The 26,126-nt window shown below is 37.1% G+C and overlaps 1 protein-coding gene across 1 annotated transcript; it reads left to right on the forward strand.

Annotated features, from left to right (window-relative positions):
- Positions 1-7: 7 nt before the first annotated feature.
- LOC124153644 (nucleic acid dioxygenase ALKBH1) lies at positions 8-24,219 on the forward strand. The gene is made up of 6 exons (XM_046526940.1): positions 8-174; positions 337-424; positions 523-673; positions 5,704-5,782; positions 18,205-18,398; positions 23,622-24,219. Exons 1-6 carry the CDS (start codon positions 76-78, stop codon positions 23,962-23,964), a joined length of 954 nt encoding a protein of 317 aa, XP_046382896.1. The 5' UTR covers positions 8-75; the 3' UTR covers positions 23,965-24,219.
- The last annotated feature ends 1,907 nt before the right edge of the window (positions 24,220-26,126 follow it).

The raw sequence follows: 26,126 nt of genomic DNA on the forward strand, positions 1-26,126 counted from the left end.
CAATTGAACATCGCTTTTGTGGCTGCAGAAAGAAGAATTCGAGGCGCCATGTAACAAACTCGCGTATTTTTGGAAATGTTGAAAGAAGCTTTTAAATATTATAAACGAAGGTGTCCTCCCCCGACACTTGAAGAAGTAATAGATTTTTCGAGTAAAGAAGTAAAAAAATATAATGTGGGTGTGCCGGCGAATGTTATGTTTCCTTAGTTATCTGCTGTATCACTGTATTTTATCTTTCCATTAATCACTAATTCTTCCAGCTAAATTTTTAACCTCTTTTTTCATTGCATTGAGAAATGATTCTTGAATTTCATTTGCTAATGATTTCTTTCACAGCTACCGCCTCCCGTCGGCATCAGCTGCGGTGCCCTTGGTCTAACACCAAGCAGTGAATGGAAAATATATTCCCTGGAAGAAAAGCCAGGTAAAGTTTATCTTCTTTGTGAAGATCGTTGCTCTAGCTTTTGGTGCTTGCATACATCAGAGTAAATTTTAAAATTTGAACTTTGCGCTCTTTGGTAGGATTTATTTTTATCTCAAATCCTTTCACGAATATCGGCCAGAGGTACTGGATTTATCGCTGCTTGAAACATTACTCCAGGAAGCCTAATCACCTCAACCTTGATGTCCATGGGGATGCCAAACATGGAGATTGGTGGAGCGAATGCCAGAGGTAAGGAGTAACTCTTGATTACCATTCAACCAGGGAGGAAATCCGCTCATAAATAACTGTTCTTAAGATTCTTAAAAAATCATATCCTTTATTGATAAGTTATTTGCTTGATTTTAGTGGCCACACTAAAAGAGGAAACTCCAAGGTTTATCGCAAAAATCCCTATTGATAAGTTTTTGGTACTTTCTTTCAGAACTATCTAATCCAATGCTGGGATCATGAAACTCAGAACCAATGCATTTTTATTTTTTATCTTGGTACACTGTCATTGTGATATATAGTCTTATTTAAGGGCTGTGGTATTGCACAACTTAAGGCCGCTCATCAAATCATTCGCCCTGTATAGCGGCCTTATTTTCATTCAGCATGATCATTTACCTTGTATAACGGAACAATTCGTGAATGAACCTTCATGCACATGATCATTCAGTGAAAATTAGAACATGTTCCATTTTGCTCGCATGATCCTGTGAATGATCACGTGATCATTCAGTATGATCATTCACATTATCATTCACCGTGTATAGTGGCCTTTAGGCTTCGAAGTCCGAAGTACATCAGGAAGCTCGTGTCTAATTCTATTCATTTTGCTGATAATAATATTAAAGGAGAATAGAATTACTTAATGTTTTTGTCCTTTAATTTTTTTTGGCTAAAGTCAGAGACGTGAAAAAATTATCTGTGGTTACATTTCATCTTGAATTCAGGTACGGACACAATAAACATAAACAAGGGCGTACCCACCCAGATAGCAATGCAAGCTGGAATCAAGCTTGATTCAAGCTTGACTGATCAAGGCTGCAAGCTTGCAGCAACCTGGAAAAAACAAGCCTGTTAGCTTGATTCAAGCTTGAATCAAGCTAACTAGTCTCCACCAGTCAAGGTTGTTGCAAGCTTGATAAAACAAGCCTGAATCAAGGGTATGACACCTTCCCACATAGAAATGTAAGCTGGTAATAAAAGGTGGTATAACACTGTGTGCTCTTGCTAGCCACAGGTGAGTGAGTTAGTGTTATATATGAGTGGTGAGTTGTAAGTTAGTTTTGTGAGTGACTGAGCTTTCTGACCAGAAAATATTTCAACCTTGACACGACAAGGGAAAATCAAGTTTGGCAGCTTGACATAGGCTGGACTCAGGCTTGAAACATTCAACCTTGACACGACAAGGGAAAATCAAGTTTGGCAGCTTGACATAGGCTGGACTCAGGCTTGAAAAATTCAACCTTGACATGGCAAGGAAAAATCAAGCTTGACATAAGCTAACATGCTATGTGGGGAGTGATGTTCTTTCTGTTCCCTGTGGCAATGATGGTCAAATTTGCTAGTGGAGGGATAAATATTTTAAATTTTACACATTTTAATGAAGTTAATTGAGTCGTGTATAGAGAATCAATATGGGTTCCCCTATTCTCCTTCTGGACTTTCATTATGAAGTGTCGAATTGCAGAAGGTGAAATCATGTGAGTGATTGGCAGTGATAATGATTTTATCAATTTGCCTGAGCACTTTATCTGTGGCACATGATGATTCAATTTCCATATTAATGTGCAACGGGTGGTTTCCTATTATTTTTTTATTGCTTTAATCGAAAGATTATTACTCCTGGAGTACGTATTTCACGCTTTTAGATTTTTAAATGACATCTATTTTTCGCAATTAAATGAAAAGTGAAAATTTTCAAGCGCGTGAAAATGCGACGCTTAAGTATGAATGCTGGGAAATATCTCCGTACGTCGTATTTCTGGTTCCCCCTCCCGCCCGGTGAGGTGACCTTGAGGCGAGGCTTAGCGCTGATACGTCGCAGGATGCTAGCGGATAGCTGAGTACCTTGCTGGATGGTAGCGCTTGGCTTAAAAAAGGTTTATTAATACCTTATCAAACGAAGAAAACTTTCCGAACTTAGCCAGTTTTAATAGGTGATTATTAAGACATGTTTCCCTGAGCTCTGTGCCTCATGCATGCATTGGTAACCTCAGACGATGTATAACTCCTATCCTCTCGTGTAGAAACTAGGTCCCTGTGACGTCATGCGGAGTGGAATTGCATGGGCGCCAATCTGGCCTTTTTCAAATGAGGATAAAATTTGACCCTTGCCATTCGTCTAAACCGGTATTTCAAAAACCAAATAATTTGTGTATTATGAATACACTAATGGTGGGTAATGGATCGCAATCAATGCCTTACGTTTTCTTTGATGAAGGACACTACCCTATTGGAGTAGTTATGTGAAAATGTTGAAACTAGGTCTCATTGTTGAGGTTGAGAAATTCAGTGATGATATCCCAGGATCTGTGATGATTAAAATCAAGGGAGAAGATGGAAATTTTTGGTCAAATGTGCTTTGCAGTTTTTTGTGTGACTCTACCACGTGGACTGCCTTTCTTCTTGATCTAACCTTCGACCTATCTAGTAAGGGTGCCTCTACGAGGAATATTTGGGAATCATCATCACTAGAGTACAGCTGCGTTATTGGAATATTGAAGTCTTTTCAATAAGGTTGTAGCTCAAAGGAAAGGGATACAGTAGACTCTCATTATTACGAAGTTCAGGGGACCGAAAAACTGGAGGTTCGTAATGACAAAGTTCGTATTAACGCTTCTTTTAGGAATCATCGGAAAAAAACATACCTTGTCAAAATTTCTTATATCTTTATCATTTTGCGGGCTATAGGCGTAATATTACGACACATAAAATCTTTCATTTTTTTCTACGGGTTGAATATTATGCCATCTATTGAAATATGGTAAATAGCCATTTTTTAACAAAGTGGTACCAACCTAAAAATATACAAATGAAAAAATAAAGGAAATTCATTCTTCAAAATGATACCAAACACCTATTCTGTGCATCAGAGGTTATTTGCTAAGAAATAAGACGAAAGTATTGAAAATGGTCAGGACGGGGGTACACATCTATAGTAATAGGGTCAGCATGGTAAGTGTTAATCTCCCGCATTTATAATCTTCAGAGACAAGTGTGTAATATACGTGATCAAATTATGCGCAAGTCCTCGATATACGAAGAAGATGCATTCTGAGACCTTGCTCGTTAGTTGGTAAACCAATACAAGGGATCTTGGAGAGTGGTTATCCTGCAGAATGGAACTCAGCATCACAATCTTGCGTCAACTCGCGATTGTGACCAACTGATCTATCTTGCAACATAGCCGGAGCCGAAAAAAATCTCTGTCCGCAGGTAGAAAGAATGGGCGAAACGCTGAACATTTCCTGACTTCACACCGGATTAAATGATACAGTGGAACCTCGTTAAAGCGAGTACGGGCTATAGCGACACCCCCGCTATAACGAGAGATAGCCGATGCACCGTCAATTGACCCTATAATAAGCGTGTTAAAAAATTCGTTTTTACGAGACCCTTTCGGCGTTGGCTCTCGCCATAGCGAGAGTTTCACCGCCGGAAAACTTTCATCAAGACTCCTTAACCTCTGTAACTGCTAGCGATCTGTTAAAAATGAAGTTAATGGAGTGCTCAGTCTCAAATTTATGTGGTAAACTGTCGTTCGATAAATATAATGATTGACGAAACAATGCTTTGCATGATTATTATTCAGTGCGGCGCTTATAAATTGTTTGAATAGTTAGTCGTTATTTGTGTAAGGAAATTTAGTGATGCAAAAAAACATCGCCTTTCATCTGGATTTATGCTTACGTTTATCGGAAAGATGTTTATCTGTCGCCGCACCAATCCTGCTCCTGTATTTCTGTTCACAACAGGTATATTGGCTATTATTTGCTCCACATCCGGTAAAGCGACAATTCGCTATAGCGAGTGTTTATTAGTGCACCGTGGGGTGTCGTTATATCGAGGTTGCACTGTAGTTTGTTCAGATTATGCCCAAAGTGCGAGTTCCTCTACGCCATTTCGTGTCGCATCGACAAACTGCAATAAATCCAATGTGTGTAGGAAGAGGACTAACTGTACGTCCAATGAACGAGCTTTAATGAGTGGGTCACCACAATTCCACTGGAATGAAGCTTATTATATGATGTTGAGTGTATATTGAAGTATCTCTTACTGAAGAAAGAACAAAAATTGATGCTCTCGGACACAGTACAAGAAGAGAACTTAAACGTAGATCAATGATGATAACATAGTGAAGTGTATATCCACCTAAATGCTGTTGCTTTTTTGCGAAACTTTGTAATAAAGTTCATTTTATAACTGCCGGGATCAGGACTGAGGTTCGTAATTTCATAATAACAAAAATTTCGTAATAACGTTTCTTTTTACTATAGATTGGATAGGCCTTTTTGTCGGGACCAACTAATTGCTTCGTAATAACGTTGTTCGTATTAATGAGAGTCTACTGTATACATATATAGGTCTCACACTGGTTACAGATGATTAGCCAGAGCAACTTAAGATTTTTTTCAAATCAACAATTATACTTAGATGAGAACAGCTGATTTTGCTACCAGCATAAAATATATTTTCTGTATTATTTTATTGCGATTGTCATATTATTCTTAATGTCTTGAGTATCATATTAGGTTTCATACTGGTGGTTATTTTCTTTCCCCTATAGGAACTATATTATAAAAGAAGTAATTAATTTTTTTAAGCGATGATTTGATTGTGTATAATTGATATTCATTGTATGCAAAATAATCAACAGATTTGGCCATGAGACACAAGTAAGTGAGAGCTCACATCATTTTAGGTTAGATTTCTTGATGCATGTTATTGTTGTGAACAAATTTTACTGTATTTTGATTGGTATATTATTCTGACCCAATCACTTTTTATTCATTTGATTTTAATCAAGTTATTCCACTACAATGGCTGTCAAAGCAGTTATTTATATTTTGTTATTTCTCTTATTTTAGAAATTTCTTATGTTGATAAAATTGACAGAATTTGTCAGGAATTCAGGATTGTTATTTTTTTGTATAAGGCTATTAAGGCCCTGGTAAAATACAAAATTTTCCATGAAAAGGTAACATAAGTTTTGCCAAAACTGAAGCTATGAGAAAAACTTATTTCTCTCCTTATTTTATTTGCACTTTTAGAGATGATGAGCAAGGTTCAAAGCTGATGGAGAAACTCCGGTGGGCTACTTTAGGATATCATCATAACTGGGATACAAAGGTATGTATATTAACTGATGTTCTGTCATCTTAAATATTGTTTTTTTTTAATAGGCTCACTCTATATTTTTGTGTTGCTTAATTGTAATTGCATTGATAATGAAATGTTAAGAGATGGATTGTAGAATAGAATCAGTCATGGAATAAGGGTTTGTTATGCAGTATGAGTCAAATGCCATTAGTGGAAGGAGGGGATCAATTTATGCTAATATCTTAAGAAATAATTATTGGATATGAATGCACAAATATATAAGTCTCATTGAATATCAGGGAGTAGTATGCAGCAGAAAAGAAGAAGAAAAGACTAACATTAAGATAGGGAAGCAAAAACTGGTAGAGGTGGATGAATTTTGTTATTTGAGAAGCAGGATAATTAGCAAAGGGAGAAGCAAGAAAGAAATTTTCAGCAGAATAGCCCAAACAAAGAGAGCATTCCACCAAAAGAGAGACATGCTTACAGCGGGAACCGTAAAAATGGAAGTAAAGAAACAATACATAAGAACCTACTTTTGGAGTATGCTTCTATATGAAAGTGAGGCATGGACAATCACAGCAGTGGAGAAAGCAAGGATTGAGGATAATAACCTACATTTGGAGTATGTTTCTATACTGCAGTGAGACATGGACAATGACAGCAGAGGAGACAGCAAGGATAGAGTCCTTCAAAATGCGGTGCTACCGAAGATTGATTAGGATCAAATGGATCGACCGAGTTAGTGATGAGGAAGTCCTATGTAGAGTAAGAGAGAAGAGAAGCCTCATGAAAAACTTAATTAGAAGATGGAACAACCTTATAGGCCACATATTGAGACATGATGGCCTGATGAAGACAATTGGCGAAGGACAAGTTGATGCCAAGAACGGAAAAGTAAGACCTCGCACAAAATATATGGAACAGATAAAGAAGGATGTGAAAGGGAAGAAATACGAAGGTGTGAAAAGATTAGCCGACAGGAGAATTGAGTGGAGAGCTGCATCAAACCAATCATAGGATTGTTGACTAATGATTGTTGACTTAATTGTGGCTGATGATTGCCCGCCCAATATCACAAATCTTCAATTCCTGTCTAAAACAGGGTCAATTTCCCAACCACCATAAATACTCTAAAGTGATCCCAGTCTTCAAGTCCGGGGACGAGAACTGTCCAAAAAGCTACCGACCAATTACTATTGTGCCAGTCTTTGCAAAAATTTTCGAAAACATAATGTCCACCCAGATACATACACATTTTGAGAGTACTAAGTTATTTTCTGAATCACAGTATGGTTTTCGATCTGGAAAGCCAACCACAGCAGCTGTTGAATATATAATTAACAATGCCATCAGAGCTATTTAGAATCGGCTCTGTTTATCATTAACCCTTTGTGATTTATCCTCAGCCTTTGATTGTGTTAATCATGACATTGTCATTCAAAAATTACGACACTATGGTATTCAAGGTATAGAACTTACTGAAATCATATCTCTCCAACCGTTATCAGAAAGTAGAGGTGAATGGCAATCATTCTCAATTTCTGCACAATCAATATGGAGTACCACAGGGGTCAGTTTTAGGTCCACTTTTATTTCTGGTTCTTATAAATGATTTACCTAATAATGTTTCTTTTGACTGTGTATTGTATATTGATGACACAACTTTTCTCCAACCCTGTAATGACTCTGGGGAAGCAGCAAATTTAACACCAACAATTCTGGAACAAGCTAATGACTGGTTTGCGGCTAATAACTTGATACTCTATCAGAATAAAACCCAGTCCCTCCTCTTCAATCTTAAAAAAGAATGTACTGGTCCAGTAAAACTCCTTGGGTTTCACCTAGACTCAAAACTTGATTGGAGTCCACATATTCTACTGGTTTCAATAAAACTCTCAAGAGCCACTTTCTTGATCAGGAAATTAAAAATGTGCATTTCTGACACTTACCTCTTACCAGTTTGTTATGCTTTTTTTCATTCCCACCTACTCTATGGTATCAGACTATGGGGACATGCCTGTGAAGCTCATAAAATACTACAGAAAAAAATTGTGAGAGTAATGTGTAATGAAAATCAGTTACCTTATGTACATTGTAAACCCTTATTCGTGAAGCTGAAAATAATGACTGTCATCAATTTGTATATTTTCTATTGCTTACTGCTTGTAAAAAAGAATTTAAAAGTGTATGAAACTAGGGCTGATGTCCACAATCATAATGCTAGAAATAAAAATAACATAGAGGTAACTAGATGCAGACTGGCCAAAACCCAAAGGGCAACTCCTGACATTAAATTTTTTAATATGCTGCCCAAATCTGCTCACCATACAACCTTTAACAAGTTTCATGGGGTGATGGAAAAGTGGCTACTGGACAGACCATTGTATGATATTAAGGAATACTTTGAACTTGATTTTTCCACCTTGTGTTTTTGACTTCATCCATTTTTTAAATATTATTTTTAATGCTACTTAAATGTTACTATCAGAATACAAACTACATATATATGTTTCAACTTTAATGTTCTGATTGTACAATGTAAAAATGACGACATCCATCACATGTAAATGTGCTCAGGATGAATAAAGACTTTATAATAATAATAATGGATAATGATCTCTGAAGTAACTGAAAGGAATATGTAGTGGTATGTGTGGAGAGTGAACTGTAATGACAGCTGTTGCTTTGAGAGCCCATGTGATGATTTTTTGATGATTGGGGAGCATTCCGTCTGGCACAAGTGGGGAAATTTGTATCAAATCTTATCATGTCATTGAAATCACTGGGATCTTTCAGTGTGCAGGGTACAGCTTTTAAGGATAGGAAGTTGGGAATTGCTAGGGACTTGATGGTAATATTGTATGCTTTGACTGATTTAGCCCCGTTTCAAGCAACTCAGGATAAAATATTTTCATTGTGGCTGCAGAATATCATTTTGTTACTGCCTTTTTTATCTTTGAAGGAAATTGTAAAGTAAGGATATCGATTCACAAGTGGATATGTAAAAGAATAAACTGTGAATGACCACTGTGTTAATTCAGCTGAACCATAGAGTAAGTATATACCTTGGAACCTTGAGACCTGACTCTCTCGCCTCTAGCTCGCCACTCAAGGGCCATCTATCGGCTGTTTGAGAATTAAAACAGTCGATACGATTTCCTCCTATGCCGTGAGCCCTCTAGAATATACTTACTCTACGGCTGAACTCAAAATATTTCTAAAATATATTTGAAATTTTCACTCCTTTTTATCGCCTATGCTGTTGCCCTAATATTTCATGCATATTTGTGTCCTTTGTTCTATTTTTTATTTAAAAATCTCTAAGTTATTTTAATCGATTTTTATTTTCCTTTTTGTAGTAGCTTTCTGTAGATGTAATATTTCAGCTTAATCATCTGAGTTTTTTCTATGTCACATGGTAAAAGTTTTTGAATTTGGTGAAAATTTTGGAAAAATAACTTTTTTCGCTGGATAATTTTTTATTAGATATTTTTTGGACGTAGAAACACAGTTTAAATCTTCATATACATCTTTTCAAAATAATACTTAAAATGTCAACTTATAATGGGAAAAACAAGTGTTAATATAAAAAGTTTGACAAGAAGGGAATTCACTTGAATGTACTTGTTGTGGCTTTGTTGCATTGCTTGCATGATATAGGGCAAGCATGTAAAATTTTCCTTACTTTTAAAATTCTGCTGGCGGTATTGCATCAAAGCTATTTCTTTCTTTCAGCAGCATCATTTGTCACACGTGTACGTGAAAACTATTTTTGTAGCCTTGCAAAGTTTTAAGTATTTATTTCAGATAATCGGATTTTAGTAAGCCAACAGTTGTTGATTTCATCATTGGTTCAAGGTCATATTTTTCATGTCCATTAACCCCTTCCCTGATTCGGACGAGATATCTCGTCCTAACAAGACGCGCAAAAACTGACGCGGCCGAGTTAACTCGTCCTATGTCAAGTTGGCTTCTTCTTTCGTGATCTAGACGAGATATCTCGTCCCCTTATTAGAAGTACGTAGTTTTGCCGTGAGAGTGCATACGTGTCTTCACAATGCATGATATCCGGCAAACTTCTACGTTTTTTCGAGGCCCAAAAGAGGGGAAAAATCTATTATTTCTCGTAATGTTTATGTTTCTAAACCTATTGTGTATCGAGATGTGATAAATGAACAAAGAAACTATGCGTTTTATAAATAACTGCGATGACTTTTCGCAGAGTTTTTATCAATCGTTGGAACAGCCGAAGTGAGTCGGCAGACAAGTGCCGTCTTGCTATTCTGAAGGTCGCGCGTTCGAATCTTGCTATCGGAAAGGATGTTGTATTATCTTTATTCCGTGAATAAATTAATTTGAAACATTTTATAAACACTACTAAGCAAAATTATCATTACTTACTCTTCAGTGTAGTCGACGGGACCTCGTAAATAAATTACGTCCAAGCTGCTATTCCAAAGGTCGCGTGTTCGAAAGCCATTTCTGTCAACTACGTAACAGTAGTCGGGAACTTTCTGATAATGTTCTTTTTCAGCAATATGGTGTCAAAATCTTCGCACAAAAAATCAACTTGCTCAGTGATGTTTTATTGTCTTTTTTCTTTATAATGACAAACTATATCTTTGTTTTTTAGTTTTCCGTTTGTTATTTAGCTACAAATACAACTGATTATTATTTCATTTCTGTAAGTTCATCAATATTTGTGACCGTGCATAGATTTGACATAGAACCTTCGGCTATTCAGCTATTTCTCCCTTCCAGGGAAGACATATTTTCTATCTCCCAACCCCCTTGTTTATCCATCCCTTCTCTTCATCCATTGTTCTCTCCCCTCCACCTTTCCTTTTACACTGTTGTGGTGGCCCTTTCATCCTTTTCATCCTCCTCCCCTCCGATCTCCCTTTCATGCAACCACTGCACCCTCATCGGTTTTTCCCTACTGCCCTCCACTTTCCCTTTTTACAGCTGCACATGACAAAAAACACTCTTTCTCACCATTTTTCCCTTCCCAATGCCTCTGACCCTCATGTTTTGGTTTCTTTGCCTCTGTCCTTTTACCACTATCTGTTTTGGGTTACTTACACTCCCATTCCATAAAATTCTAGTGTCAGTTCTACTGAGTCTTTTGGAGTGTTCACAGCTTACATTTATTTCCTCTGCAAATTACTGTACAAAGAGCTAGATTCCTGCGAGCCCAGCACTGGATACCTCTGGTCAACAATCATTTATACCGGGAAAGGCACTACTCTTGACAAAGACTTTGAAAGTAAGCCAATGTCCTCCCAAGTGGTATTGTCACTGATGAAACCACTATTTGAAAAAGGGTATTGCGTCACGACAGACAATTCTCCACAACTAGCCGAGGAACTAGTTTCTCATTCTTGTGATACTTATGGAACTGTGTGCAGAACAGGAAAGGGGATGCCAGAGGGGCTGAAGAAGAAAAAAATGAAGAAAGGAGATGTGGCAGCTTTCTGTAAAGGAAAAATTTTGGTTCTTCCCTGGAAGGACAAAAAGGAAGTAACGTTACTCTCTACAGTTCACAATAGGGAAATGAGAGAGGTGCAGAAAAGGGGGGCAGTGGTTATGAAACCAAAGGTAGTCATCAATTACAATGAGGCAATGCGGGGTGTTGACAGGGTAGATCAGCATTTGGCTGACTATCCAATCCCAAGAAAAAGAGGGGAAAAATATTGTAAAAAATTATTTTTTCATTTGATGGAAATTTGCTTATGGAATTCATATGTTTTATGTCGAAAAACAGGTGGTAATAAAACACATTTGCAATACAGGCTGGACCTAATAGATAAAATGATTGAACTGTACTTCCCAAGTGTTCCCTCCCCTAAGGCAGGTAGGCCACCTGCAAAAGCCCATCCCCTCCGAATTACCGAGAGCCATTTCCCAGACATAATCCCACCCACGGAAAATAAGTCAAACCCAACTCGGAAGTGTGCCGTGTGCTCCCGAAAGCGAGATGCGCGTGGAAAAATGGTGAGGAGGGAGAGTCGCAATTTTTGCCCTGACTGTAATGTGGGTGTTTCAAAGTATACCACACAAAAATAGACTTTTAGTTTATATAATATTTTACCGTTTCAAATTTGGAGTTTATATTAATATTTTTCTAACTCCATCATCTGTTTTTATAGTGATTAATTTTTGTGACTATATTTATTGTGAAATATTTTACTTGATTTTTATGCAAGAATACATGAATTTTTTTAAAAAGTGATATAATAAGAGTAAATTTTAAAATAAATGACTTCGTAAAACACTTAAATGAATGTTTTTTATTTAATATCTACCTGTAAATAATTTAAAAAAATAATAAAATAATATGACATTTTTTGTGATATTTGTTGAGAAATATCCGTCAGTGAAGGGGTTAATCAGGGTTCATACTGGTCAGGGAATATTAAAATCGGTACTGGAAGTCAGGGAAATGTAATGGAAATTGGATTGTGGTCAGGGAAAAACTCCAGATGTGGAAGAAGTTTATACAATTCATGGTTGAACACATGAAGCATGGCTGTGCCGCAGCTAGCGACAAGGTGAGCATTTTATTGCCATGCTAGTTGGGAAGCATAGAATTGTGCCTACTTGGTGCTACTTGACTTCACTCCTTTTACCACCACTAAGGCTTGAATTTATTTCTATTATTTCATAATATGCCTTGTTGCATTTTTGCATGTTATCCATGTACATATATGACCGCTATGCCATTGATAATAAGTCAGATATGTTTAAAATTTGTACTGGAAAGCAGGGAAAAGTCAGGAAAATTGAAAGTGGGAAGTTTGTATGAACCATGTTAATGTCCATATGATGGCTCAAATCTTTCAAACAAATACATAATGTAGAGGTCAGGTGAATCATATAGATTACTATGAATCCTATGATACAGTTCTTTGTGACTATCAGAGTCCTTGTACTCTTACGTTAATCCTCTCAATCCTTGCCTGCGATGACTTTGACCTTTTTGTGATAAATCTCTTTGTACTGTTTACTTAGTGCATCTACTAGAGCCTGCAAGCCTTTCATGAATGCCTTATCAATCCCTGATAATCTGCAAACCTCAGCCATTTAAACAGCAATCCCACCATTTCAACCTCTTAACTCCTCCTTTACCTCTCTAATAACCTCCTCCCCTTAACAATTTGTACAACATGAGTGATAGTGGACAGCCTTTACTAACAATTCAGCCAATGCTTGCCCACCCTTGATTCTTCATTGGCAACCCCCATGTGCAGTCTGAGCCAAATACAAGGTATGAATGAGTCACCTATCCCTCCAATCAATTCATATTTTCTTAAAACTGCCCATAAATTACCGAGTCCCATCTATCAATGTTGGAAGTGCATTTGGAGAGTTTAATCAGGGGTAGCACACTTGAAATCCGGTACGTGTTAATATCTTATGGAATTAAAAAACATTAATGCGGGTTATTCAAGGATATTTAAAAAAAATTGATGCTTGAAGTTGAACTTTTGAAGCTAAAGTGTGCAAAAAAACATTGTTGCAGCTTACAACTTTTTGTCAAAGCTGAATGAATTTGATAATGCATAGTAGTTTACATTTAGAATTTGCAAAAATTTGACAAATCCAAAGATACTTTTCTTGCAAAGAATTTTGCGTATGTAAAATAGATTCATTCTTGGGTGTTACAAACCTAAAACTGGTACATATATGGGATTAAGTCATTTTTTATTTATGTAGAGGATTCAGTCAATTTTTGTGTATCAGTTAGTTTTTGTTTACTTTTAATCTGGTATTTTTCAATTATTTATTATTAACATTTGTCCTGTTATTTTTATGTGTACTCAAACTATAATCTTCCGATGGCAAAAGATTCATTGGATGTAACAGCTCCTGTTAAGCTTTGGGGCTTGAAATTGGTGAGGGTGGTGTGATATGGTGTTGGGAATGATCTACTCTAAGCAATCTAGTACAACCTGGCTGAATTTTTAAAACTTTCTCTTTAATGATTATTTTTCATTAATTGTTTGCAGTAGTGTTTTCACATCCACAGAATTAAAATTAATATGTACTCGATTAAATAATTAAAGCCTTAGTAAATTCTCATGGAAAGCAAATTATATTAGTTTATTGAGATTATTTTTCTATCATTTGTTTATTAACTTTTCGATGCCTCCTTCACAGTTCTTTCTTAGGTCCTTTTTTGCCCTCTTAGTACTACAACAATTCAGTTAACAATGAGCATCCAGCACCAGCGTCAGAGCACCATCTCTGGATCAAGCCATCAGCTATAAAATTCAAAAATAATGAAAGACACTTTGTTTCTTCCACAAGTTTATAAAAATTTCTTTTTTATTATCGGTTTCGGCTATTACACCATTATATATAGAGCCCTCCCACCGCGTACAATCTTCAAGTTTCGATTTAATATAAAATTCAACTTTGCTTAATTTTTTTCACTTAACACTTTCCCCTGTTAATAAAAGTTGGATGTAACTACATGTAGTGAACATGAAATATATACTGATAGAGATGAAATTACTTGCACAACTCACAGAAGTACATCACTAATTGTTCACTATCCTTTCTATTTTCTCCCAATCTTTCAATTTCACACAATAAATATTCAGATATGTCTTAGGCAGCAGCTTCGAATTGATATCAGCCACTGTATGTTCTGTGGAGATCTGTTGAACTTCAAGCTTGCCTTCTGTCACTATCTCTCTGATGAAAAAGTGCATAATAGAAATATGCTTCTTCCTGCGATGAAATTTTGGGTTCATAGCAGTCTCACTGATACCAAGTTGTTGACTTGAATGACTGGAGCTTGTTTAAACCGTATATGTAATCCCCCTGACCAGTCTGATGAGCCATATTGCCTCTTTGGCCCCTTCATTTGCTGCTATGATTTCCGCTTTAGTTGTCTAAGTTTCTATGACAGTTTGTCATTGGCTCATGCATGAACTCATATCTCCTGCATACCTAACGATGATTCCAGAGGTTGAGCAGCCAGTCAATGTGCATTATCCAAAATCTGCATCGCTGTAGATGTCCAAAAAACCCTCAATTACTTTGCTCAGACAGACAATCCTCAGATCAAATGTCCCTGTTATGTATCTGATTACTCTTACCACATCTTCTTGAGTTGGATTTTTGCGTGTCTTCAGATTGAATCTTACACTATTAGCCATGTGTGGTCTTGTACCAGGCATCAAATTCATCAAGAGCTCCATCCTGTGTGTAAGGAAACTTTGGTGCCTCATCATCTTTCCCTGGTGTGGAAATTTCTGCTCGGTTGAATATTGGAGTTGAAACCAGTTTAAATCCTGGAAAATTGAAGCATTCTAAAATATTCTGTGCACATGCTCTCTGACTTATCTTAATGAAATTATCTGGATTTCAAGGCCCAGTAAATTGCATGCTTGCTTTGCAACAATTTTGAACTCTGTCTTCAACTCTTTAATGAAAGATTCTTTCTCCTGTTGATCAGGCACTACCATCAAGCTATCATCTACATAGATCACAAGTAAGAGCTTCCGAATATTCCTCTCTTGGATATATAAATATGGATAAAAAATAATAGGAAACCACCGTATTGAATATCCTTTGATAGTATGTATAACAAGATATGTGGGTAGTTAGAATGTAAACTCTGAAGTGCTCATCTCAGTTGTCTTCTACTTAGAAACCTTTCATTGCCTTCTTGTCCATTTTCATTCTCATTTTCTAAGGAATGTGAACATGGCAGGAAGATTCAATGATATGCAGATGTTTAATTGTCAGTTGCTTTCCCATCCAAAGTCATAAAGACTGACTGCATTCCCTGACAATTTTCCTGTTATGTTGAGATTGTAAATGGCTGTTGTTACCAGCTCTGCCCGTATTGTATTGGGAAATTCAACTTCACCATTCGAATACTGTAAGCTTCTTGCCATTGCGATGATTGTTCAATTTTCGAGAGTCTGCTGAGGTGTATATGGCACTGTCAGTCTCTCTGTGATTCCCCCCTCTACTAGATTGCACTTAATCTCTTCACTGTCTAATTCTCCTTTATTTTTGCTGAGTGGCTCTCAAATGTTGTACTAATGTGACCTTGCATGTACTAAAACCTGTTTGAACTCAACTTTGATGCCCGAATTTTGTTTGATTATGAAGCCATGACAAAACTCAATGTAGCTATCCTTGAGCACAACTAGAAAACCTTTTTTTCTTCACAAAAATGGACCTACAATATTAGCAGTAAAAGTTCTCCTGGCTTTGTACCCTTTCTCCTCATACCAAACATGATAAAGTTATCTCTCTACTTTCACAGTGATACCCAATATCTTGAGCATCTCTCTCACATGTGTTTTGCTTTGGTGTCCCCATCTCTTATGGTACTGCTGCAGTGTCGAATTTTCTGCTCCAGCAATGTTGACCCTTTCTGTTTTCTCGGGAACAGCTGCCTCAATGACTGCAATGTACAATGTTCCTCATTTCTTGCGCTTTTACAATGCACTACATGTCCATTGACTTCCAACCAGCACTTTGTTGTCCTGGAATGGAATTTGCTATTTTCATTACTATCATGGTTAGCTGAAACAAAAAGCAGGTTTCTCAGAATATTCTGAACTTACCAAGTGTCTGCCAGAGTCATCTTCGAGGTTTTTTCTTTGATGAATGATAAAATTTCAATGGTGCCTTTCCTGATGGCCTTGAGAGCTTTGTTTCCATTGGCCTTGATGATGCAGGTTCTTTGAAACTCCAGAAATCCAACGAAGAGATCCTGTTAATTTTTCACATGCTTCATGCCTCCATTGTTGATCTACCATCCTGATTAAACCGTCTCTAATTGAAACTTATCTTCACTGATGGCACCCAGGATTGTATTGGTATCCATGGTGTTGTTCTGAGGGGCATTCCTTTTTGGTCATCCATCAGCTATCCTCTTCTTGAATGAAATTATCCAATACCTTTTATTCTTATAGTAATTACAAGTGTCATTCTTTTTTGACCTCTGTGGACCTTTTTCTAGTCTTCATGAATAATGCTACTTCAGTGTCTCTCTATTCTTTTTCTAAAATTTCCCTCTAACATGCATACATAATTGGGTGAGCAACTCTTCAAATTCTTCTCATTTTTTGATAATAATATCCTGCTGGATCTGAAAGTCAGTTCCAATGATCAAAACCTTGCAATAAAAACACTATATTTTCAGGGATGAAAATATCTCTTGTGGCCAGAAAAAAATTTCTAGAAACATATGACTCTCTCTGCAGTGAACACTTTTCTGAGTTCTGTTTACAAGCCAAGGTTATTGCTTTATGGTGGATGTAAATAATGATGTGGCTTCCCTTAGAAATGTGGGGAAATGGTGGAAGATTTTATTTTTAACCAACAGGTCCCTATGCAAAGGATTGTGATTTCTTTGACCTGGGTTTAGCTCGCAGGAAAAAAAATCCACCTGAAAATGGCCCCAAGGGAAGAGTAGAATAATATTAGCATAGGCGAGAAAGACAGCTGGAGAAATAGGTACTGTTGTTGCACTGCTAGGTGACTGTCTGCATTTTAGTCATCCTTGGTTCATGGTCATTGCTTTTTACTTTCCCTGCCTAAAAATCAGCCATTGGGTGATATCTGGTGATTTTTCCGGGTATTCTTCCGCATTTATCCATTTTGTAGGACAATACCTGAGGAAGCCAACTGGAACGTTGGCAAAATATTGTCCTACAAAATGGATAAACGCGGAAGAATACCCAGAAAAATCACCAGGTATCATCATAATCTCCACGGAAGCCTACTTGGAAACATCAGCCATTGGGTATTGCATCTTTGCTGAGCCAGGGAGAAAATACCCCAAGAAATTAATCATTCCCAAAATGTGGCATGGGAATCCTCAAAAAAGAATTTATTCCCATTTTCAAACTATAATCACAAGGAACAATTCAATCATCAACCATCCGATGCAATAATCAACCAACCATCTTTTATGATGTGGTCATGGTCATTCCCAAAATTGCCTCTTCTCCATCATGGCTCTCTGGCTACCTCATGCGACCGGTGACAGAATTCACAGCAGTGGAGCTACTGTGATTGCTACAATTTTGATAACAATACATGTATTTTGCCAGTGGCGTAACTTGGAGTATGCTCTGGGGTGAGTTTGGGAGGGTGGGGGTGACCCCTCCCTCCCAAACTGGAAAATTTGTGAAAAATGACTTGCCTGGAAATACATGCTACAACATTTTGGCGCTTAGAATTTTTTAACTTTAAGCAGATGGAGTTATTATATGTCAAAACTAGACATTAGTTTTTAAGTTATTTTAAAATCAAGACTCAGTGAGCCTTATTCTGTTTGGCTTTTTTTATTTTACGTAACCCATTTCTCTATTTCTCCACGGTTTATGTCCCTTATATAGTATGTGACTATCTTCTTTTTTGTACATACAAATCCTCAATCCCAACTTTTTAAAACTATGATGTATGATTTTCAGGTATATAGCGAAAATGAGCGTAATGATTTCCCTGAAGACCTGGCAGCCTTATCCCGGGAAGTTGCCCATGTCGCTGGATCTCCTAAATTTTCTGCAGAGGCTGCCATAATCAACTACTATCACATGGACTCAACTCTCTCATGCCATACTGACCATTCAGAATTAAATCTAGATGCTCCGCTTTTGTCCTTCAGGTATGTGTAATATATACGTCCCCAGAGGGGGTCAGCAGTGAATGTATTAATTTTAGTATTCAGCGTACAGCTGAACCAAGTGTTTTTCTGTAGTTATGCAACTAAAAATCAATACTTACGATTGAATCCCCCTTGAGCTAATTTTTTAGGTCGTCTACATCTTCAAGCTAGATTTCAATTGGAAAAAGAAATGTCTTCTTCTGGTTTGTCAACAAGTTGACAAAACTGACCGCTTCCATTGAGGATCATCAATGAAGGAAAGGCATCAGTATTAGATTGCTTTCCTCAATAGAATTTTTCTTAAAGCTATTCTTACAGCCTTGGTGCCTTGACCAACTTATTTGAGCCACTTCTGAGTAATGAGAGCTCTATTTTATTTTGAATGGTACTTAATTTTTGTAGTAAAATGTATCTCCATCACCTTATATAAGAAGATGATTTTTAAAAAATGTGATCCAGAAACTAAGCACCTAATCATGCAATGGCAAAGCAATACAAAGACAATTCAAAATCGTTGGGTTATTTTTCAATTAGAAGATCACTTAACCCTTTCACTGCTGTGGACGTACCTAGTACGTCCGCACGGTAGACTGCGGTGGACGTACTTTTTCTTCCTCCCTGCTATACGTTCAGCACTTTCGCCGAAGCACTTCGAAGGGACCCACTAATCCGCGACCCTTTCCTCGACGAACTCACCCACGCAGGAACGTCTCATCGGCCCTACCAGTGGGGGCCCTACCTCCGGAAAAGTGATCGCTCTGACTGAAATGTGAAAATCAATCAATAAATCCGATCATCAAAAAATGATTGTTTTCATCGCACTCCTGCCAATCAAGCAATCAAGTACGTCTTTGAACCGTGTTTCTGCGATGAAAAATAACGATTTTGTTAACTTTATTATAATGGGCGTTTTCCGGTGGTCCGCAGCCACGTTTTGTTGCAAAGTTAACAAAATCGTTATTTTTTATCGCAGAGACACGGTTCAAAGACGTACTTGATTGCTTGATTGGCAGGAGAGCGATGAGAACAATCATATTGTGATGATCGGATTGATTGGTTGATTTTCAAAATGCAGTCAGAGCGGTCACTTTTCGGGAGGTAGGGCCCCCGCTGGTAGGGCCGATGAGACGGTCCTGCGAGGGTGAGTTCGACGAGGAAAGGGTCGCCGATTAGTGACCCTTCGGAGGGTGTACCACACCCATCCTAGAAGTACCTGCTCCATGGGCCCACGAAACGCATTTTAACATTTTCGCCGCATGTGAGGAGAAGGTTTCCGGAGATTGAACAGCAGCGAAAGGGTTAAGATGAGGCCTTTTTTAAAATCTTCTTCAAGGATGTTTGGACTACCCTCAGTGACAATTGAGAAGATGGTAACATATTATGCAGGACAATACTTTACATTTTCTTTTGAAAATTAGTGGGTACAACACTTTTAGAATAGAATCTGAGAAGTTTTGATTGCTGTAGTTTGTTATGTTCTCAGGTTGTTTACTCTAGTGCATGTTGGCTGTTAAAAGATTTTATTTCCTTGTTGGTGCTCAAGCAGGAGTGGAATTAAGTGGAGTTTATGGAAGGGCATGCCATAGGGCCTACATTAAAAAATCTAACTATTAACAAAGCAATAAAACTATTTCCTATTCATTAGACACAATGTTGATTTTGCAGGTAACTTTTGATTTTCATCGTTTCGTTTTCACTATGTATTCTGAGCCGTGTTCTGTATCCCCACCGTGGAAGGCCATTACCACAGGCCATTACCCACGGGCGGCCTGCAGGTCCTAAATCCAGTCTTGTGCTCATGGTTGCTCGTAATTAATCACCTCGATGGCTAATACAGTGTCATTGCAACATTGGGATGACCCAGTAAAAGTAGCCTTTTGATATATTTTGCCTGAAGATGCATAGGTTATGTCAATGAGAATGGAGGAGGGCACCTGCTTCCCTCAAAAATGGATTTATTGTTATATGTTAATCTGAATCTGCTACATGGGGCAGGCACATGTTATCCTGCCCTTTGCCTCCTACTTTCCCCACAAAGGAGGGTGTGATATACATCTTTGCACTAGCATGTGATGATACTCGCTGACTATTCTGGGAGTATGTTTTCATCAGGGATGGCAAGTGAGACTGAACAAAAATACGAGCCATGGTTTAGTTTCGTTCCCAAACGAAATGAAAATCACCAAGGAGTTTAGTTTTGATCCGGGACGAAACTTTACTCCCGGGAACGAAACTAAATAAATCGAAACTCCGCTGCTCATAGTTAAGTTTCGATCCCAGAAGTTGAGTGGAGGGGGATAAGAGGGAATAGTTTCGACCCATTACGTTTGACATACGTGTGGAGAGGTTAAAACATTGAGTTTAAAAATCGAGTGGCCAGTTTGCGTTCACCTTTCTCTTGTTAGTGGTAAAAATATGAGTGCCCCATGCATATAATGGCAGCAGGCTGAATCTCTACTTCATTCAACCAAACTTTGTACTCGATGTGTGGGTCGAAACTAAACCGTCCGAAGGTGAAGATCGTGGTCCCTCTGGTGCGAAACATTATCAGTGTTTCGTTTCGTCCCAGAGTTTTAGTTAAGTTTCGATCTGAAGTAGTTTCGACTCCGATTTCGTTTTGAGCCTGAGTTTAGCACTAGGGTTTAAATCCATTTCGTTTCGTTGCTACATTTCACTCACACGAACGAAACTATTGAAATTTTAGTTTTTTTGACTTTCGTTTAGTTTCTATTGCCATCCCTGGTTTTTATCCCAGGCCGATAAATAACCATAAAATGCAGAGAACTTATAAATAGTTTTTCAGAGTAAGACTCATTGTCAAGTCAAAAATATTTAAAACCACCATTACACTTGAAATCAAAAGTTTCTTTGAAAATAACCGATCAAGGGAATAGAAATAGAGTGTATTACGGCAACAAATGGAAAAGAATGTAGCGTTCAAGATTTTTTGCCATAATTACTGGAATAATGGTTTGAATCTAGCAAAACGCAATGAGAAATAAAGAAAATAGATGTTACAAGCATTATCAATCAGAATACAGTATATTTTTTATCTTTGCCCCTTTCATTGAGATGCCAAACGAAGCCTTTCGAACTCCCCTTTTTTGTTTCCTTTTTTCTGCTAGAATCAGCCATAATTGGCACCTGGGGAGATCATGCATATCAATGTCCTCCACATTACTGTATATAAGTGGTTTCACAGCAATATTAGAACTTACACTCGCATAATGAATACTCTGAGTCAGTCTTACAAGTGAACAAATACTGATTATATTCTTACAAGCACAAAACTACGTATGCATAATTTTCAACCGATAAAAATATATATGTTTTTTGTTGGCACCTGATGACCATTTCTGCACCATTAATACAACGTATATTTATCTGCTACCAAAAATACTGCTTGGGATGCAGAGCTTTACGGTTGAGAAACTTAGACACTGACGAAAGGGACAAGAAAAGAATGAAGGCATTCCAGATGTAAATATAAGAAAGAGCGGAAAAAGAGATGGATGGAGAGGAATAGAAATGAAGAAACGCTATCCATAGTGGAGAGTAAGTGGGAGGGGACCGATGAGAGTATGGATAGAATGAAAGAGCCGAATGCCAATGGGCGTTACTATTAATTAAAGATGAAGTTCTATTGGGAAGGGCACAGGCGGGGTGATTCGTAAAATCTTCCATGTAATCCTACGTTATCGGGAAAACTTTAATAACAATCAAATATACTCCTTTTTTCATCTCAAAAGAGCAGTTAAATTATGTTTTTCCCTGACCACCATAAATGGTTTACTCACAATCATAATGCCATGCTCACACTATTTTTCTTAAAAAAAACTGAACAATACTAATGTACAAGTCTTCCCCAGAAAGAAAAGGACAATACTTCCTATGATGCCTTGTGGTCTAAAAGCATGCCATGTTACTCAATGCTCACAAACATCTTGCTACTTCTTTCAGTGAAAAATTATATTTGTCTCAATAGCAATTCAAGCCAATCCATCTGAATGCTCATCTGAAAAATATAATGCAAAAATTATCATCTCTCATGAAACAATTGCCTTTCCAGTAGTTTTTGCCCGGTAAAAAATTAAAATACTTCTGGTTATTTACTATTTACAGGATGGGAATAAGTTGCGGTATTCAAAATGAAGGCACTACTGGTATTCCAAATAAACTTTAACACGGGGAGTAACTGCTATTTCACTTGTAAACATTGAAAAATGACTGGAAATCCTTTGCTGACACAGGTGAACGCAAGCACGGATGGTAACATTGGCGTATATATTTACGTATTTTTCACCAGATGATGTGGAAAAAAAATTATGGAGTATTATGCTCGAAATCTTTGAAAAGTATGTAGTATGTAGATGTAGATTTAAAATGACCATGGGTCTTCATGGGTAAATTCAGAAGCATGGAAGCATGGTGAAGCCACCATATACAGTGTAAAATGGATATTACTCCAATCCACTCTGTTGAATTTTCAAAATATGTCTTATATTCAACACCATAGCCATTTAATTGTATAATGCCACAGATGGTGCCATGGGCATAGCTTGGCAAAAATCCTTAAACATTTTTGGGGGCGTAGAAATAAAAGTTTTTGCAAAATTTTGGTTGATGTTGCAAAAATTTAATGTAAAAATTATAAAAAACTGTATGGTTGCTTATTGGGCTCACATAAATGCAAGTGATGGAGGAAGGGAAGTATGAGGGCATTTGTAGGACAGTTATGACTCGAGGATGCTTTTTGACATTATAAATTAGGGAAGGATGGAATAAATTTGTTTTGTGTAATGGGTATGCCATCAAGGTTGAGGGAATTGGAACCCTTGAATACATAGTAGTATTTCTGTAGGTGCTCTTCATTTGGTATTGGCTTAAAAATTGGAAAATGACTATATCCATTGCTATACTACCTATATCTATTTCTATATCATTGCCAATGTGAAATATGTGTGTTCAAGCAATTTTGTATGTATGTATTAATTTTCCGTTTTGATGCTCCAATGGACAGGATCATCCCAGTATAGGTCACTGATGGGTTATAACAGTTCTTGAAACAGGGCTTTTTCATTGTAAATAGTTAATAATTGCTGCCTAAAGATCATCTGTTGTGAAATTGCATAGCCACAGAATTTATTAGATTTATGACTAATGCTGATTGTTTGTGCTCCAGGAATAATGCTAACATTGTTTTTTTTTTGTTCTTTACTGTAGCTTCGGGCAGAGTGCCATTTTCCTTCTTGGAGGTAAATCTAAAGAAGAAAAGCCTCTGGCTATCAGGATAGATAGTGGAGACATAGTGATCATGTCAGGTGAAAGTCGTCATTGCTATCATGGTGTTCCTTTAATATTACCTGCAAAATTTTGTCCATGGAATAAAAAGGGGGAAGATATTTCTCAAGATTTGTCCTTCAAGAAAAGTCATGGATTTTTGGATTCAGTGTATCAGGAATTGGAGAATGATGATATGTGGAAGCCTTTTGAGAAGTACATTTCAACGTCAAGAATAAATATGAATGTTCGGCAAGTGTTACCATGTGGCCAGAGTGCATTGTAAATTTTGAATTGTTTGTACTCAAATGTGTATGTATTTATTTTTAATGATATGGCAAAAATTTGCAAGAAATATATTTTAATGAATTGGAAATTTTATGCATTGAATTTCCTTTAACAGTGTAAAAAAGTACCTCATTATATTTGCTCTCCTATGCACTACATTTGTAATCTGTGTACCACGAGTTAGTACATTCTAACTTCACTTCTGCCTTCAAATTGGCACATCAAGTGGAGATCGTGAGGCTGCAGCTTATCTCAGGTTTGCAAAACCAAAATTTGACTACATTTAAAACATTACATGTATTTTTAGCTTCTCAGACTTTCATTGAAAGACATTTTCCAATGTGAAGCACTTCCTTTTTTAAAAATGCATTTTAGTCCTTGAAGTGGTGTAGCAGTTTCTACGTAGCATAGCTTTGTGGTTTTACTGAAAAATATTTTTAAGTACAGTTAATAAACTACAAACAAATAATCTTCTTTGTCTCAACTTTTTTTGTGGTAAAAAATTAGCCAAAAATATGAAACAGTGACTTGGTTTTCTTCCACAAATTTCTAAGGTATGGTATATTTTGGTTCATCAGTGTGATTGGTATAGACACTGACTGACCTTCAGCATGTGATGATAACACCAAAGTGAGGTACGTTATGATGTCAGGATATTGTACCAAGGTAATAAGTCTGTGGAAGAAATCCAAGTCACTGTTTTATCTGTGAAAATCAAATTGTAACACACTTGAGCCTGCCACTATTAGTGTTATCTGCAACTTTAAAAGTTAGTTTGTACTATTTTTGTGATGACAGTAAACAAAATATAAACTGCAAATATCTGACTAAAAACCGATCAGTATTTGATAAAGAAGCAATGAGCCCCATTATGGTGCAAATTTTGAAAATTTTATCAAAATTATATTTTCAATTGAAATACATTCTTTCTTCCAGGTTTGGAGATTCTTATTCAAATAAAAATATTCACTTCACCCTAGCCGTTTTTTACAATCCCCACAAATACGAAAGTATGCGCCAGGCTGTAGTTCCCCGAGTGAAAGGGAAATAGATCATTGGGGGCCTTTGTCTCAATCAAAAATACTTATATTGGTAGAAATTGTATTTTCCTTATACGTAAATGCAACTTATGATAATTTAGTCATGAAAGAGTAGCAAGCAGTGGTTGAAGATATTGAAAACTACAAAATAAGAGGGAGATGAACTTTAAAATCATAAAATGAGGCCTAATCAACGCGTGTTTACCGTACCTATCTAAAACTTTTTCAGGCTGCGCCTATTTGTGTATTGCATATTGCCTACGCTCCCCTTAACCCTCCACCACCTAACCCCTTTGGAATTGCGATGTCCCAAATTTTGTTTTTTGCTCTCTTTGTCTGGATTCGCTTCACTACTAAGATTACAAAAAGGCGCAGACTTATCTTTAGCATTGGAAGCACAATCGAAATAGAAAAATTGCTTCTTATAGTCCACCCTTCAACTTAAAACAATGTGTATAAGCACATGAATTTTATTGACACGAAAGATGACATATGAGTGATAGAAATACCCATTTGTTAAATGAATGGCCAGCACTAATTTTTTTAAGTGTGAAAGGTAGAAAAGTGATGTTTCCTTTTTAATAGTTATGAACTCCAAGTTAATTACTATCCTAGAAAAATTGGCTACAAGAAGTTCAATGACATTTGATATTGTAATGCTCTTCTCGCATTATACGTCTTAGTTTTTTTACTGATTTGTTGCCGAAGCTTTGAACTATAGGCTTGAAATTGATATACACGATGAGCTCAACCTTTCTTTTATTTTTATTGATGAATACAAGTTTGTATACGAAGTCACTCTCAGGATATTTCCAATATTCGCTCAAATTTTCACTGCTCTTTTTCCATTTACGCGATTCTGGTTCCAAAGTCCCAGCTTCGTTCTGAACTAACTGAACTTTCTAACTGAAATGGCTGAGGTTGAAATGGCAATATCTACTTTATGAATTCATCCGTTTCATTAGAGCATAGTATTCAGAGAATATGTGATTGCAGCATATTGTGTAGCCGTCGCCGATGCACATGGAGGCGGGGGTGGATTCAGTTTCAAATCGGGGGTACCATGACCTGGGTCCGGGAAAAATGAAATACCCCCGGGAGAGAGGGGCATTTCCACAGT

This window comes from Ischnura elegans, chromosome 2 (genome assembly GCF_921293095.1).
Source record: "Ischnura elegans chromosome 2, ioIscEleg1.1, whole genome shotgun sequence".
Lineage (NCBI taxonomy): Eukaryota > Metazoa > Arthropoda > Insecta > Odonata > Coenagrionidae > Ischnura > Ischnura elegans.

Bases quoted from the DNA above. Each gene is read 5' to 3' on its own strand.
- LOC124153644 (XM_046526940.1), top strand. From the start codon at position 76: ATGTTGAAAGAAGCTTTTAAATATTATAAACGAAGGTGTCCTCCCCCG. The intron at 175-336 runs GTGGGTGTGCCG...TTTCTTTCACAG, and splicing joins AAGAAGTAAAAAAATATAAT to CTACCGCCTCCCGTCGGCAT. The intron at 425-522 runs GTAAAGTTTATC...GCTCTTTGGTAG, and splicing joins TTCCCTGGAAGAAAAGCCAG to GATTTATTTTTATCTCAAAT.